The 17,253-nt window shown below is 51.9% G+C and overlaps 1 protein-coding gene across 1 annotated transcript in view; it reads left to right on the forward strand.

Annotated features, from left to right (window-relative positions):
* The first annotated feature begins 4,407 nt into the window (after positions 1-4,407).
* The window catches only part of CYP26B1 (cytochrome P450 family 26 subfamily B member 1), a 28,164-nt gene continuing 15,318 nt past the window's right edge, over positions 4,408-17,253 (forward strand). Inside the window, exons 1-2 of the mRNA XM_069856648.1 lie at positions 4,408-5,910; positions 9,296-9,520. Coding sequence (XP_069712749.1) covers positions 5,707-5,910; positions 9,296-9,520 — 429 coding nt within the window. The 5' untranslated portion in view covers positions 4,408-5,706. The remainder of the gene's footprint in view (positions 5,911-9,295; positions 9,521-17,253) is intronic.

A 17,253-nucleotide genomic window follows, 5' to 3' on the forward strand; every position in this document is an offset into this window, starting at 1 on the left:
CCAGTGTCCCATCCCTGGGAGATGCATGTTCCCTACGTTTCCTAGCATGGGAAAAAGCAGGAAAGGTCGTGATCCCATTTGTGTTGTAAAATTGGACTCCAGGGTCCAACTTCATGGGAAAAGCAGGTGATGCACGGTGATCTGGGCAGATGAAGAGAGGACTGAGCTTATTTCTCAAGAAGGATTGGGGGGAAGGTGTTTCAGGAAGGTGTTTGGGGGAGATGCTTGGAAAGTTACCTAGGGAAGGTGTTTTGGGATGGTGTGAGGCACCTTGGGGAAGTGTTTCTCTTTTTTTTGGAGGTGCTTTGAGAAAGTGTTTTGGGAAGATGTTTTTGGAGGATGCTTCAGGAAGGTGCTTCAGGGAGATGTTTTGGGAAGGAGGTTTGGGAAGGAGCTTTTGGAAGGAGCTTTAAAGAAGGAGCTTTAGGGAAGAGAGTTTGGGAAGTTGCTATTAGGAAGATGCTTTAGGAAGGTGCTTTAGGATTATGCTTTAGGACTGTGCTTCAGTAAGGTGCTTTGGGAAGGTCTTTTAAGAAGTTGTTTGGGAAGATGCTTTAGGAAGGAGCTTTGGGGAAGATGCTTTTGGAAGGTGCTTTGGGAAGGTGCTTTGGGAAGATGCTTTGGGAAGATGCTTTAGGAAGGAGCTGTGGGGAGGTGCTTTAGGAAGATGATTTGGGAAGATGTTTTTGGAAGGTGCTTTGGGAAGGTGCTTTAGGAATGAGCTTTGGGAAGATGCTTTAGGAAGATGCTTTGTGAAGGAAATTTAGGAAGATGGTTTGGGAAAGAGCTTTATGAAGATGCTTTGGGAAGATAATTTGGGAAGATGCTTTGGGAAGATGCTTTAGGAATGAGCTTTGGGGAGGTGCTTTGGGAAGGAGCTCTGTGAAGATGCTTTACAAAGATGCTTTGTGAAGATGCTTTAGGAAGAGGTTTCAGGAAGATGCTTTGGATAGAAGCCTCGGGCCGAGGCGGGGGGGCTGCCTGCAGGGAGGAGGAGGAGGAGGAGGAGGAGGGGGGAGGTTCTCAGCGTTGTGGGAGCGATGCGGCCACCTGCGCCCCTGCAGTTCCACCGGTGGCCACTAGGTGGGGTTACAGGGCAAAGAGTGGGAAAGCCGGGGAAGAGGGGGGACCAGGGATGCACCGGGGATGGGGGGGGGGGGGGGGATCCTGCACCGGGATGAACAGGGAAAAGGGACCCTCCCTGCACCGGGGGGCATCGGTATGGGGGGTCCTGCAAGGGGAGGAGGGAGCCTCCTGGCACGGGGGGGGGCTCCCAGCACCGAGATGCAATGGGAGGAGGGAGTTTCCCTGCACTGGGGGGGCTCCAGGATCTGGGATGCAATGGGATGGGGGCTCCTGCAGTGGGAGGAGGGAGCTTCCCTGCACTAGGGGGGCTCCCAGGACCGGGTTGCAATGGGATGGGGGGCTCCTGCACCGAGGGAGGGGGTCCCAACCCCGGGATGCAATGGGAGGAGGGAGTTTCCCTGCTCCGGGGGGGCTCCCAGCACCTGGGTGCAAGGGAATGGGGGCTCCTGCATCAAGAGGAAGGAGCTTCCCTGCACCGGGGGGGCTCCCTGCACCGGGGGGGCTCCCAGCACCGGGATGCACCGGGATGAGGGCTCCTGCATGGGATGCACCAGGAGGAGAGAGCCTCCCTGCACCGGGGCGTGTGTGTGTGTGGGGGCTCCCTGCAGCGGGGTGCACCGAAATGGGGGTCCCTGCACCCGAGTGCACGGGAAGGGGGTGTCCCTGAAAGGTGGTGGTGGTGGGGAGGATGCAGGATGCACTGGGTTGATGAAATTCCCACCACTGGGATGCAACGGGTGCTGGTGGTGTCTCTGCACCGGGATGTGCGGGGAGAGGGGGGGTCAGTAAGGAGCCCACGAGGATGGGGAGTCCCTGCCTCATGTTCTGGCCCCGGAGGGACCGGGAACCACGGTTTGGGGGGGGGTGGGAGGGGGGATGCTGCACTGGGAGGGTGGTGATCCCTGCTTCAGTGGTGCCCAAGGATGCTGGGGAGGAGGGAGGAGAAGCTTCACCCACTGCAAGATGCTCCAGGAGGATTGCAGCCTCCCAGGAGGATCCTCACCCTGAAACGGGGTGGGGGGGCTAAAGGAAACCCCAAAAGAAGGGGGACCCCCTCCTTCAGCGAGGTTGGGGATGGGGGACCTGGGGACTGGACTCAAACCAGCTGGGGAGACTGAAGGGGAACTGGGGTCTGGTTGGGGGGGGGGGGTGTGGGGTGTGAAGGAGAAGAGGAGGGGGGGGAAACTCAATGAACTTTTGTTTTTCCTGTAATCCGAAGCAAACGCTTTGCAAAACTGCCTGCAACTAGGCAGCACGATACCTGCTTTTGCCTCCATCGCTGCTGGGGTGTGTGTTGTTTTTTTTTTTTTTTTTTGGGGGGGCGTGTATTGCAGCATCCTGGTCAAGCATCCTGGTCAAGGCAGTGTCTGGGTTGGGCTCACAGCTCCATCTCCCATCCCTGATCCCCCCCATGTGGTGGGAAAACACCGAGGAGAGGGGGATGGAGACAATCGTAGCCCCCACTGGGAGCAAATAATTGTGTGTGGGGGGGGTGACAATGGATGTGGGTGAATAAATTGGGAGGGGGATCATTGTAAGAGGCCAAATCTTTGCAGGGGGTCAATCATTGCAAGCAGGGAAGTGATGGGAGGGGAGCAAGGAGTTGCAAGTAGGGAAATGGGGGGGTCTGGGGTGCTGTGGGGAGGTAAAATCATTGCAAGGAGCAAGTAGTGAAATTATTATAGGGGGTAAATTGCTGGGGGGGGATCATTGGGGGATAAATCTTGGGCGGGGAAGTCATTGCAAGAAGGAAATCATGGGGAGAAATTACTGTGAGAGGGATCGTAAAGGGTTAAATATTGGGGGGTCATTGTAAGGGGGGTACATCTTGGGAGAGGGAATTGTTGCAAGTCATTAAGGGTTAAATGTTGGGGGGGTTCGTGGTAAGGAGGAATCATTAAGGGTTAAATATTAGGGGTCACTGTAAGGGGGATGGATTAAGGACTGAATATTGGGGGGGGCTTTGCAAAGGGGGAATCGTTAAGGGTTAATATTTTGGGGGGGGTCATTGCAAGGAGGAAATAATCAAGGATTGAATGTTGGGGGGATCAATGAAAAGGGGAAATGATGGATGATTAAATATTGGAGGATCAATGCAAGGGGGGATCATTAAGGATTAAATATTGGGGGGATCACCGGAAGGAGGGATCACTAAGGATTAAATATTGGGGGATGGATGGAAAGGGAAAATGGGGGGGTCACTGGAAAAGGGGAAATCATCAGGGATTAAATAATGGGGGTTTGCTGCGAGGCGGGGAAGTGATCCAGAATTAAACATTGGGGGGAGCATCAGGAGCAGGGAGCATCAGGAGGAGCCGGGGGGGGGCATCCTAAAGGGTTAAATATTGGGGAGGGGGGTTAAATATTGGAGAGGGGGGATAAATATTGGGGAGGGGGGATAAATATTGGGGAGAGGGGGTTAAATATTGGGGAGGGGGTTAAATATGGGGGAGAGGGGTTAAATATTGGAGAGGGGGTCTAAATATTGGGGAGAGGGGTTAAATATTGGGGAGGGGGGTTAAATATTAAGGAGGGGGGGTTAAATATTGGGGAGGGGGTTAAATATTGGAGAGGGGGGTTAAATGTTGGGGAGAGGGGGTTAAATATTAAGGAGGGGGGGTAAATATTGGGGAGAGGGGCTAAATATTGGGAAGGGGTGTTAAATATTGGGGAGGGGGGTTAAATATTGGGGAGGGGGGATAAATATTGGGGAGGGGGGTTTAAATATTGGGGAGGGGGGTTTAAATATTGGGGAGGGGGGTTAAATATTAAGGAGGGGGGGTTAAATATTGGGGAGGGGGTTAAATATTGGGAAGGGGGGGTTAAATATTGGGGAGGGGGTTAAATATTGGGAAGGGGGGGTTAAACCCTGGAAAGGGCTGGAGGGGGGGATGCTGAGCGGCTCTGGTCTCTCTGCAGGGTGAAGGTACAGGAGGAGGAGGAGGAGGAAAAGAAGAAGGAGAAGGAGGAGGAAGAGAAGGAGGAGGAGGAGGAGGGGAAGGAGGAGGAGAAGGAGAAGGTGAAGGAGGAGGAGGAGGAGAAGAAGAAGAAGGAGGAGGAGGAGAAGGAGAAGGAGGAGGAGGAGGAAGAGGAGGAGGAAGAGGAGAAGGAGGAGGAGAAAAAGAAGGAGGAGGAGGAGGGCTGGGAGCCAGGGCTCGCACGCTCCAGCGCCGCGTCCTCCCGGGCTGGGACCGCCCCCCCCTTCCCTTCCAGCCCCCCCAAACCCTCCGGAGTGCGGGGGGGGGGAGCAGCCCCGCTGGCTGCCAGCCCAGCCCCGGCTTCCCCGCCTCTATATAAACACACATGGACTTCTTTTCTATTCAATCCCAACACCGAGAGGGGCGAAACCCAGCAGCCCTCCCTGCCTCCTCTCCGAAGTGAAAAGTCTGGGGCTAACAAATCACCGGCATTCCGATAGACAGATATTTATAGGGATATATTGATAGAGGGAGACCGAGGTATAAACCGATCCGTGTGTATCGATACATATAGCGAGCTATTTCATTCGTCCATCTCTCCGCGCCGTGGCTGAATTATTTGATGATTTTTTAAATATATTTTTTTAAAATCTCGCTCCTTTTTTTCGCTTTCTTTTTTTTTCTGCTTTCTTTTCCCCTCTGCTTTCCTTTTCTCCCCTGCTTTCCTTTTCTCTCCTTTCTTTTTTTCTCTCCTTTCTTTTTTCTCTCCTTTCTTTTTTCTCTCCTTTCTTTTTTTTCTCTCCTTTCTTTCCCCTCTGCATTCTTTTTTCCTCCCCTTTCCTTTTTTCTCTCCTTTCCCCTTCTCCTTTCTTTTCCCCCTCTCCTTTCTTTTTCCCCTCCTTTCATTTTTTTCTCTCTCCTTTCCTTTTTTTCCCTCTCCTTTCTTTTTTCCCTCTCCTTTCTTTTTCCCCCTCCTTTCATTTTTTTCCCTCTCCTTTCTTTTTTCCCTCTCCTTTCTTTTTCCCCTCTCCTTTCTTTTTTTCCCCTCTCCTTTCTTTTTTCCCCCTCCTTTCTTTTCCTCTCTCCTTTCTTTATTTCCTTCTCTTTTCTTTTCTCCTCTTTTACTTCCTTCTTTTCTCTTTTATCTCTTTCCCTTCTTTATTTCCCCCTCTTTCTTTTCTCCCTGCTTCCTTCCCCCTTTCTGGTGCGTGTTGCCTTGAAAACGAGCGAGAACCAGAGCATCTCCATTTGGACTTTTTTTGGGGTCTTTTTTTTTTCACTCGGAGTCTTTTTCTTTTTCTTTTTAATTATTACATATTTTTTTTCTTCAGCTGCCCACCCTTTTCTTTGGGGGCCAGTCTTGTTATTTTTTTTTTTTTTTACCCCTCTCTTCTTGTGTTGTGTGTTTTTTTTTTTTTTTTGTCTGCTTGTGTCACTCTGTCAAGTTGATTCCCAACAAGAACAAAGTTTTCAGAGAGGGGAAAACGCTTTTTCCTCCTTTTTTTTCCCTTTTTTCCTGTTGTTTTCCTAACCTGCCTGCAAAGAGGGGGACCACCCCACCCCCCCCTCTCCCCAAGACCCCCCCTCCCCTCCACTCCGCAGTCACCCCCGTGGGTGCGAGTTGTGGTGCCTGTCAAGGGGCTGCTTCTCTCTCCCCACCCTCCTCCTCCTCCTCCTCCTCCTCCTCCTGCTTCTCCCAAATATGCTTTTCGCAAGCTTCGACCTCGTCTCGGCCCTGGCAACCCTCGCCGCGTGCTTGGTGTCACTGACTTTGCTGCTGGCCGTGTCCCAGCAGCTGTGGCAGCTCCGCTGGGCTGCCACCCGCGACAAATCCTGCAAGCTCCCCATCCCCAAAGGCTCTATGGGATTCCCTCTAATCGGAGAAACCTTCCACTGGCTCCTGCAGGTAAGGCTTCCCTTCCTTTCCTAGGAAGATGGATTGAATCTACCTTTTATTTTTATTTTTTCCCGTTTTTTTTTTTTATTTAATTCTGATTTTTCCCCTTTTTTTTTTTTTTTTTGATTGCATCATGCGGGTTCCCGAGGAGCCGGGGAAATAGAGGGGGTTTGGGTACCTAGAGGGGGTTTGGGGACCTAGAGGGGGCTTGGGGGAGTTAGAAGGGGGTTGGGAACTTTGAGTTTGAGGAGTTTAAGGGGGGGATTTAGCCAACTCAGCAATGCTGCGATCGCCCTGGAGCTGCAAGAGGGGTTCCCTGGAAAGTCAGAGTCTCTCTTGAAGAGTTTGGGGGTGCAGGAGGGATCTGGGGGGCATTTCTGGTGACTTTAGCGGGGGATTTAGGGAGCCCAACCCTGCTGGGATCACCCTGGAGCTGCAAGTGGGTTCCCTGCAGAGTCGGGGTCTCCCTTGAGGAGTTTGGGGGTGCAGAGGGGATCTGGGGAGCATCTGTAGCCACTTCAGGGAGGATTTAGGGAACCCAACCCCGCTGGGATGACCCTGGAGCTTCGAACGGGTTCCCCGGAGAGTCGGGGTCTCCCTTGAGGAGTCTGGGGGTGCAGAGGGAATCAGGGGGGCATTTGTGGCCACTTTAGGGGGGATTTAGGGAACCCAGCTCTGCTGCGATGACCCTGGAGCTGCAAGTGGGTTCCGTGGAGATTTGGGGGTCTCCCCTGAAGAGTCTGGGGGTGTAGAGGGGATCTAGGGGGCATCTGTGGAGACTTTAGGGGGGATCTAGGGAGCCCAACAATGCTGGGATGACCCTGGAGCTGCAACCGGGTTCCCTGGAGAGTCGGGGTCTCCCTTGAGGAGTTTGGGGGTGCAGAGGGGATCTGGGGAGCATCTGTGGCCACTTTAGGGAGGATTTAGGGAGCCCAACCCTGCTGTGATGACCCTGGAGCTGCAAGCGGGTTCTGTGGAGATTTGGGGTCTCCCCTGAGGAGTCTAGGGGTGTAGAGGGGATCTAGGGGGCATCTGTGGAGACTTTCGGAGGGATTTAGGGAACCCAACCCTGCTGGGATCACCCTGGAGCTACAAGCAGGTTCCGTGGAGAGTTGGGGTCTCCCTAGAGGAGTTTGGGGGTGCAGAGGGAATCAGGGGGGCGTTTGTGGCCACTTTAGGGGGGATTTAGGGAACCCAACCCTGCTGGGATCACCCTGGAGCTGCAAGCGGGTTCCGCGGAGAGTCGGGGTCTCCCTAGAGGGGACTTAGAGGGGTAGAGAAGTTTTGGGAGCGTGTGTGGCGACTTTAGGGGGGATTTAGGGAGCCCAACGCTGCTGGGATCATCCTGGAGGTGCAATCAGGGCTCCCCGGAGAGTCTGAGTCTCCTTCCCCCTCAAATCCCCCTTCCCTCCTCCTCCTTCCAGCCGAAATCCTTTAAAAAAATAATTAATACTCCAGCCAGCGGTGGGAGGTAGCCCCGGGGCGAGCGTGGGATGTTGGTGGGCACGGAGCGGGGGGTTCCCATCGCCGTTCTTGGGGTGTTTTCCATGGGATTCCCGACCTTCCCGGCTCGGGTCCGGCTTTGGGGGAAGCCCGAGGAGGTAATCGGGAGATTAACCCGGGATTAACCTCGCTAAACGCTGAGCGGCGGAGCGGGATCCCCTGCGGCCGCCGGGGTGGGAGGGTATCTGCCAAAAATAAAATAAAAAAGCAGGGGAAAAAGCAAGAAAAAGGAGGAAGAGAGAAAGCAGGAGGTGGTCCGGGGGTGTCCCGCTGAGGGGGGAGCCGTGGGAAGGGCTGGGGGCGCCCCGCATCCCCGGAGCATCCCTAGAGGGGAACTCCCGAGGACAATTAATTTCAGGGTTTCCCACTCTTCCCTCCTCCTCCCGGAGCGACTTGAAGCTCCTCCGAAGCGAGTAAGAGCGTGGTGAAGATGCTCCAGCCCACAGAAAGTCGCGTTCCAATGCTGGGAAGGCAAAACCCCCCGGTGTCCCCATCCCGGTCCCCTCCCTCCTCGCCACCGGGGAAGCCCCCGTCGCCTTCCCCGGCGGCGGCGCCGAAGGGGTTAAGCGCCCGCTCTCAATAGGGCTTTATTTTTTAAAGAAATTTATCAGATTTTTTACAGGGGGACCAGAAAAGGGTTCTCGCTTTTCCACAGGCTCCGTCCAAACAGAATCCAGGGCTAAAAATACAAAAATTTTTGTATAAATTGGACTCCATTCGAAACTTCTCCCACATAAAGGTCCTCTTTGTGCTGCCCTGGAAATGGTGTACAAATAACTCTTTATTAATGCCACAAAAAGGGACTTTTAATTATATTTACGCAGATCAAGAAACAGGGTCACCTGAACATCGGAAAAATTCACAACTGCGCTTTTGTTTCAAAATAAACACCCGCACTCCCTGCCCCGCATCGCGCTCGCCTCCTCTCCCTGCTTGGGATGGTTTTTTTTTTTTTTTTAGGGGGGATACCCCCCTCTCCATCCTTCCCCCCCATCTCCATCCACCAACCCCCCCGGAGCATGTGGGAAAGTGATTAAATCCTCCCAAATCTGGAGATTTACTTAGGCAAATCGCAGCCTTTCGAGTAAAGTCAAGGCTGAGAGATTGCAAGAAAAAAAAAATAAAAGAGAAAGTAGGAGGGGGGAGAGAGAAAGGGGAAAAGAGGAAAAGAAAGGGAAGAGAAAGGGGGAAGAGAAAGGGGGAAGAGAAGAGAAAAGGGGGAAGAGAAAAGGCGAAAGAGAAAAGAAAGGGGGAAAGAGAAGAGAAAGGGGGAAAAAGAAGAGAAAGGGGGAAAAAGAGAAAGAGGGAAAGAGAAGGGGAGAAAGAGAAAGGGGGAAAAGGAAGGTGGAAAAGAGAAAGAGGGGGGAGAGAAAGGGGGGAAGCAAGGGGGGAAAAGAGAAAGGGGGAAAGAAAAGGAAGGGAAGAAAGGGAGGGAGAAAAAGGGGGAAGAGAAAGGATGGAGAAAAGAGAAAGGGGAGAGAGGATGGAGAAAAGAGAAAGGGGGGAGAGGAAGGATGGAGAAAAGAGAAAGGAGGGAGAGAAAGAGTAGGGGGGAAGAAAAGGTGGGGGAGGAAAGGGGGAAAAAAGAACGAAGAGGAAGAGATTAGGGGGGAGGATAGAAAGAGGTAAAAGCAGAGGAAAAAAGGAGAAGGAGAAGGTGGAAAGGGGGTGAAAAGCAGGGACTCCCACTGGGGCTGCGGGGGGAGCAGGCGGTGGGATGAGAGGGTGATGGGTTAGGGGGGGTCTTTATCCCCGTATCCCCAATTTTTGACCCCCCCCCCCCAAACTGGCTGTGGGGCTGCGCGGGGTGGGGGGTGGGGGGCGCAGAACCCAGTACGCTCCCACTGCCCCCAACCGGTCTTTTTCTTTCTTCTCCTTCCACCGCCTGCAGGGCTCCTGCTTCCAGTCTTCTCGCCGGGAGAAGTACGGGAACGTGTTCAAGACGCACTTGCTGGGGCGGCCGCTGGTGCGGGTGACGGGGGCGGAGAACGTGCGCAAGATCCTGATGGGCGAGCATCACCTGGTGAGCACCGAGTGGCCGCGCAGCACCCGCATGCTGCTGGGACCCAACACCGTGGCCAACTCCATCGGCGACATCCACCGCCACAAGAGGAAGGTGAGCAGCCGGGGAGACGCCTGGGAAGCGGGGGAGCTCCCTCTTCCACCCCCCTTTTCCTCTCCGTCCCCCCCTTTCTCCCCTCCGTCCCCCCCTTTCTCCCCTCCATCCCTCCCTTTCTCCTCTCCTTCCCTCCTTTTTCTCCTCTCCTTCCTTCCTTTTTCCTCTCCTTCCTCCCTTCTTATCTCCTTCTCCTTCTCCCCCTTTCCTCCTTCTCCCCCTTTCCTCCTTCTCCCCCTTTCCTCCTTCTCCCCTTTCCTCCTTCTCCCCTTTCCTCCTTCTCCCCTTTCCTCCTTCTCCCCTTTCCTCCTTCTCCTTCCCTCCCCTTTCCTCCTTCTCCTTCCCTCCCCTTTCCTCCTTCTCCTTCCCCCCCTTTCCTCCTTCTCCTTCTCCCCTTTCCTCCTTCTCCTTCTCCCCCTTTTCCTCCTTCTCCCTTTTCCTCCTTCTCCTTCTCCCTTTTCCTCCTTCTCCTTCTCCCTTTTCCTCCTTCTCCTTCTCCCTTTTCCTCCTTCTCCTTCTCCCCTTTCCTCCTTCTCCTTCCCCCCCTTTCCTCCTTCTCCTTCTCCCCTTTCCTCCTCCTTCTCCCCTTTCCTCCTCCTTCTCCCCTTTCCTCCTTCTCCTTCTTCCCTTTCCTCCTTCTCCTTTCCCCCCTTTCCTCCTCCTCCTTCTCCCCTTTCCTCCTTCTCCTTCCCCCCCTTTTCCTCATTTTTCTTCCCCCCTTTCCTCCTTCTCCTTCCCTCCTTTTCCTCCTTCTCTCCCTTTCCTCAAAGGCCCCTTGAAAGGGCTGGGGGGTGAGGGGGGATGCACAGAGTGACGTGGAGTAGAGGAGACTTGGGGGGCTACAAGCTTGGGGCTGTTCTGGTGGTGAGACCCACTGAGGTTTGAGCTTGCTGAGGGGTGGCTTTCGTGGTGCTCAGAGTTGCATTGGATTGCAAGGACATTGTGGTGGCCACGGGGGTCCCAAGGTGAAAACTGGAAGGGGTCGGGGTGATGAGACCCTCCCAGGGTCTTGCCTTGCCCCATCCTCTTGGTGGCCCCAAGGGGAGACCCGCTTAAGCTCAGGACAGATGGTTTTCAGGGCACTGGACCCAAGAAGAAGTGGGGGATCATCTTCATGCCTCCCATCAGTGAAACTCCCGCAGGCAAAGGCGGTGGTGAAGGTGACACCCTGTAGTGGTGTGAGTGATGGCTTTCAAATTCCATCCTCCACAGATGGGTCAGGGCAGGCAGTGGATTTGGGGTGCAGGTAATGTCTCCACCCCCCTTCTCTGTGGTGCAGAGATGGCCTTGCTGGCACAACAAGTGTGGTCCCAGTGCCAAGAGGTCCTCCCGATCCCTGCTCCGCAGCAAGGTCTGCTCTCCAGGATTTCCTCTTTCGGTGTACGTGGTGTCATGGCTTTAAACTGGAAGTTTTAGACTAGATGTTAGGAAGGAATTCTTCATGATGAGGGTGGTGAGGCCCTGGCCCAGGTTGCCCAGAGAAGTTGTGGATGTCCCATCCCTGGAAGGGTTCAAAGCCAGGTTGGATGGGGCTTGGAGCCCCTGGTCCAACAGGAGGTATCCTTACCCTTAGCAGGTGGTTTGGAGCTGGATAGGTTTTGACGTCCCTTCCAACCCAAACCATTCTATGGTTCTATGATATATTCCTATAATATCCCCACCTAACAAATCACTCGTTCTTTTTCTTCTGGAGGAGAAGACAAGAAACCAAAGGCCCTATGCTACTTATTAGTCACATTTATTAGTCACTGCTTATTAGTCACATTTATTAGTCGCTACTTATGAGCAGCAACTCAAGGGATATCACAACAAATGCTCCCAGGGACAGAAAACTCGATATTTGCATTTACACCTCCCTTTGCTTGGGTTTTGCCTTCTTCCTTCTTTCCCAAACTTGCTGTCAAAGAGAAAGTGCAAGAGTTCATAGAATCCTAGAATGAATCATAGAATGGTTTGGGTTGGAAGGGACCTGAAAACCCATCCAGGTCCAAAGCCCCGTCCAACCTGGCCTTAAACACCTCCAGGGATGGATGGGGCAGCCACAACTTCTCTGGACAACCTGTTCCAGGGCCTCCTCACCCTCATCGTGAAGAATTTCTTCCTAGGTTCATGGGGCTCCCTCCACCAGGGAGCAGAATTTGCAGCAGGAGAGGTGCAGGGAAACGGAGCGATTTGCTTTCCTCTCCTATTTATTGCCTATTAAGGGCGAGTTACGTGGCAGTGATTTGAAGGTGCCCCCACGCTGCTTCTTTTATCTTCTGTAGGGCAAGAGAGTGCTTTTTTGCTACTGGAGAGTGGGAAGCTGAAGGCCTTTGGTTGGGATCTCCTTAATAAAACCGCAGAATTCAGTCCTAAGGAACAGACACTGAGGGAGGCAAGGAGAGCGTGGGGTTATAGGACTGGGGTCATGGCAAAGGGAGGCCTGACCTTTGTGGTATCCTGATGGACTTGTAATTTGTACTACAGCTCAGATGGGGAGTGTCAGCACCGGCAAGGAGCTGTGCTAGGAGCACAGAAAGGGAAGAGCCTCTCTCCTTTGATATTTACACTGGATGTTCTCACTTTTGTGCTTTTGCCTCTTGGGAAATATGTCTCACCCCAAACTGTGACTTCCAAAGCTTTGAGATTTTTCTGAGTCAGAAGTCTGATCCAGATCTCCATTCTCCTTCCCCAAGGAAGGATCTCTTCTTCTGTGGGATCTCTTCTTATCAGTTTAATTTTTGATAGGATGAAGGAGAATGGCTTTAAATTAGAAGGGGGAAGATTTAGATTAGGCGTTAGGGAGAAAAATCTTCATGATGAGGTTGGTGATGCCCTGGCCTAGGTTGTCCAGGGAAGTTGTGACTGCCCCATCCCTGGAGGTGTTCAAGGCCAGGTTGGATGGGGCTTTGAGGAACCTGATCCAGTAGGAGGTTGGAACTAGATGGGCTTTGAGGTCAACTTCCAATCCATTCAATGATTTTGAGGATCCTAATTCCTCCTGCTTGCACACCTTCATTCCTCTTTGAGCTTCAGCATAGCTGAGAGCAAATGCTTTCCCCGTATCAGTGGGAATGGGGATGATAGAGTAGCTAATTATTTTTTAACCTTTCTCTTTCACTGATGTGTGTTGGGTACACTGGGCTCAGCTCATTCCTTTCCCTTTGAAAACAGGAGGTTATTCTGATTCCTTCACTTAGTCCCTTCTTAATCACTGTTTTGACGAAGCTGAGCATCTCTTGCATCACATACCCTTGGTGGGGCTCCCTGAGCCCAGCAGCTTCTTGAATTGCCTTCTCCCTTACTCAAACCATCCCTATCCCAGGACCGAGTGAGTTATGCACTTGGAGATAAGGTGAACCTGCTTTCAATGGGAAGAAAATAGATCATTTTGTTCTTGGCGAGATTGCAATGACCAAATTAAAGCTTTTTTCCAGGCAAGGTGCCTTCTACCGGCAGAAATTGTTGGCGTCTTTTGAGGCCCTGAGCTTTTATTGCTCTTAATGGTATTGACTTTTAACTCTCCTGATCCCGCTGCTGAGGCTGTGAGAGATCTGAGGTGGAAGCATGAGATTTAAGATATCAACTTGCTCCTTCTAGGTAGTTTTTCTCTTAGGTATCCAATTCATACTTTCTTCTTGACCCGCCGGGGAACTGGGCAAAGAACGTGTTGGCAGAAGATGCCGTTTTTTCATAGACTTCAACAACTTTTATAGTAAGGATGCTGGTATTAATAGAAAATGTTAAAAGAATCAAAGCAGCCTGAAAGCTCCAGGCCAAAAAGCAGCAGTATTTCCTCAGAAACCTTTTAGGTTTTTGATAATTCAGTTTAAAGCATTGTGGAGGTTTCTGGAGTTCCATCCGACTCTCAAAATCTGTTTCCTACTTCATCTATGATTCTATGATCTCTGAGCATGAGCCTTCGCTCACTCTTAAGTGGTTTCTCCTTCTCTGGTCTTGCCAGAAGTTGTACACAAGGTGTTATTTCTCTCGAGGCTCCTTGTGGTGTAGGATGTGAGCCAACACGAGGAAAGGTGGTGTGTGAAACCCCTCTGCTGCATCTCCAACCATTGGGGTGATTTCTAGCTCTTAGTCCACCAACCCTTACGTGATCACCACTTGCAATAAGTCCTCGTCATCTTTCTAGAAGCCAGAGGAGTTCATAGAATCATAGAATCACCAGGTTGGAAGAGACCCACTGGATCATCGAGTCCAACCGTTCCCATCAATCACTAACCCACGTCCCTCAGCACCTAATCCACCCGTCCCTTAAACCCCTCCAGGGAAGGGGACTCAACCCCCTCCCTGGGCAGCCTCGGACAGGGACCAATCACCCTTTCCACGAAAATTTTTTTCCTAATGTTCAGCCTGAAGCTCCCCGGCGGAGCTTGAGGCCATTCCCTCTCGTCCTGTCCCCTGTCCCTTGGGAGAAGAGGCCAGAATCCTCCTCTCCACAACCTCCTTTCAGGGAGCTGTAGAGAGTTGCATTTATTTGCAGCAGGACCGGCAGATACTCATTCATCATTCCCTGGCAACTGAGCTGTAGTCTCCTCTTGATGGGACAGATTGCTCTAGCAAAGAGCTTTCAACCCAACGTGTTTTTGCACGATGGTTCTGGTTTCTTGCCATTCAAATCAACTCTTCTGCTGGCCATGCGTTGCAAAGCTTTCCAAAGAGGTTTAGCTCTTCAGTGTAACTTCAAGATCAGCAAATTGCAGCTATCGCTGCTGGCTCTGCAGTAGGACATTTTGCTCCTGGAATCCTCAACTTAAGAAGGAGATAGAACTGTTGGAATGGGTCCAGAGGAGGCTACTAGGATGATGAAAGGACTCCCATAAGAGGTCAGGCTGAGAGAGCTGGGCTTATTCAGCCTGGAGAAGGCTCTGAGATCTTATAGCGACCTTCTAGTTCCTGAAGGGGCTACAAGCAAGCTGGGGAGGGACTGTTCACAAAGGCTTGTGGTGACAGGACAATGGACAATGTGTATAAGCTGGAGAGGGGCAGATTTAGACTGGACATAAGGAGGAATTTCTTCACAATGAAAGTGGTGAGGGCACTGGAACAGGTTGCTCTCATGGTCGGAGTGCAAAAAAAAAAGCAATAATTCAACAAGTCAAGGGAGTTAAATTTCAATCCAAAGAGTAACTTTAATAATTGTGCCTGTAAAGCCACTTGTGATAGAAAGAGAGAGAGAATAAGGAAAAAGATGGGTACAAAAGGGAAGAAAAAGGGGTTTATAGCAACCACCACGGGTCCACAGACGTCTGGAGTCTCTGGGGGTCCCAGTCTAGAAGGCGTTCCACTGCTTCTGTCTTCCATCAATGTGATTATGGTTGGACTCGATGATCTGGTGGGTCTCTTCCAACCTGGTTATTCTACGATTCTGTGATCTCACGGTAGGGAAGATCTTCAAGAATTCAGCTGCTCCAGAGCTGTCTTTTCTGCTAGTCAATCTCCTTGTGACCCGCCTTTGCTCCTGTAGAGATGTGCCAACCTCCACCTAGGAGGCTGCACATGCCAAGAAAGGAGTGTCTGCAGGTCTCCTCCCCTTGCACATGTGCTCCTGGCGGCGGTGGTTGACTTGGGGTCCCCTGGTGAAGGCCAGTAGTCATCATCTTTCACAATAGCAGGGAGCAGGGAGGCTTGGAGACAGGTACAAGCATGCTCTGTTGGGTTACAGGTCTGTGGTAAGTCTCGTCATTCATTTTCCTGTCTACTTTTCCCTTGCTTCATGGATCTTTCACAATAGCAGGGAGCAGGGAGGCTTGGAGACAGGTACAAAACATTCTTGAGATAAGGAGGTAGGTACAGGTGGCAGGGAGGCTTGGAGATGGGTACAAAACATTCCTTGCTAGTTTTGTACCAGCATCTGTGATTACAGTCAAGTTTTGAGGCTTAGCACCTGATGAGAAATGTTTCCTACTTCAATCCATCCTTTGACCGACACTTACAGTTGCCCAGGGAAGTTGCGGCTGCCCCATCCCTGGAGGTGTTCAAGGCCAGGTTGGATGGGGCCTTAGGCAGCCTGATCCAGTGGGAGATGTTGGAATTGGATGATCTTTAAGGTCTCTTCCCACCCAAACCATTCCGTGATGGTGGTGGGATCAGAGCCAGGTTGGACAACTCAGTCTTTGGAGCTCTTCTCGCAGGTTTGCTGCTTCCATATCTCAGCTTCTCTTCAGAATCTTGCATAGATTCAACATCCCCTTCCATAAAGCAGATGAATGTCCTCTTCTCCATCCCAGAGGCTTTATTCCTGTAGGCGTTGATAAAAGCCTGTGAGATGCACGTGTGAAAGGTGCTCAGGGGGAACAAAGCCACATTAACAAGCCGGTAGCTCTGGCAGCTTTCTGCCTTCCCATCCCGTATTTATTAAATTCCCCCTGCAGGAAGCTGTCAAAGTTAATATAAATTGGAAAAAGCTTCCTCTTTTTGGGAAATGAACTCTCCACTTATTAGAGAAGCGGGGGGGTGTCTCTTGGTATAAAGTCAACTTTGCCCAGGGACATGACATCTCGTGGGGTGGGATGGAAGGTGAGAGCGGGGCTGGGAGCAGGTGTTGTGTGCGTCAGGGGTATCGCTTTACTGCGCGCGTCATCAGCGTTGGCTCCGTTCTTGGCCTGAGATGAAGCTGGTCGATAAGAGTAGTTTACAAGTAGTAAACAAAAGCAACTCAAAACTCCTCAACCTCCCTCCTGAGATAAATATCTACTGAGAGGCTGTTACTGCTGTTGGATCGTGAATGGTTGGACTTGATGATCTAATGGGTGTTTTCCAACCTGGTGATTCTATGATTCTATGAAGTTTATGCTGATGTTGGTGATCTTGGTGACCCTTCCTGCAGCTCTTGTCTATCTGTGGTGGACTTCTTTCTTGAAATCACCTTGCAGGTTGCTGGTAAGAGTAGCCACGTTGCTTTTGCATCTGGCTAAGCATGGGAATGTCTTTGCTCGGGCTATTTTGGTAGTAGATCCCCACCCCTGAACATTAGGAACATGTTTTTCACAGAAAGGGTCATTGGGCACTGGCAGAGGCTGCCCAGAGAGGGGGTTGATTCACCTTCCCTGGAGGGGTTTAAGGGACAAGTGGACGAGGTGCTGAGGGACATGGTTTAGTGATTGATGGGAATGGTTGGACTCGATGATCCGGTGGGTCTCTTCCAACCTAGTTATTCTATGATTCTATGCACGTCATCTCTTGGGGGTCAGGCATGACCTGTCCCAAGGGAAGGGAGCGCCTGCTCTCCTGCAGTAACTCATCAGGAAGGGATGACCAAGGATAGTGCCTGGCTGAGGGTGATTCTTGCTCTGTGCTCCAGTGTGTCCTCCATCCTGCTCTTGTTTCAGTGGCACAACCGTACTGCCCCTGCCCCAGCCAGTCCACTTCACGTCTCACCCCTCGTAGACATCTTCTGTTCCTGTTTATACCCATGAGCTCTCATTTATAACCATGAAACCCCTAGTGAAATCAGTGCAGTCACTCCTGATTTACCACGTGTGTCTCCTGAAAATGTCAATCCCTGCTGGTGAGGGGGCTGGAGAACAGCTGGAATGGCTGAGAGAGCTGGGAGTGCTTAGCCTGGAGAAGAGAAGTCTCTGGGGAGACCTCATTGCTCTCTCCAACTACCTGAAAGGAGGTTGTGGAGAGGAGGGAGCTGGGCTCTTCTCCCAAGTGACATGGGACAGGACGAGAGGGAATGGCCTCAAGCTCCACCAGGGGAGGGTCAGGCTGGGCATCAGGAAAGAATTTTCTTG

This window comes from Phaenicophaeus curvirostris, chromosome 4 (genome assembly GCF_032191515.1).
Source record: "Phaenicophaeus curvirostris isolate KB17595 chromosome 4, BPBGC_Pcur_1.0, whole genome shotgun sequence".
In the NCBI taxonomy this organism is placed as follows: domain Eukaryota; kingdom Metazoa; phylum Chordata; class Aves; order Cuculiformes; family Cuculidae; genus Phaenicophaeus; species Phaenicophaeus curvirostris.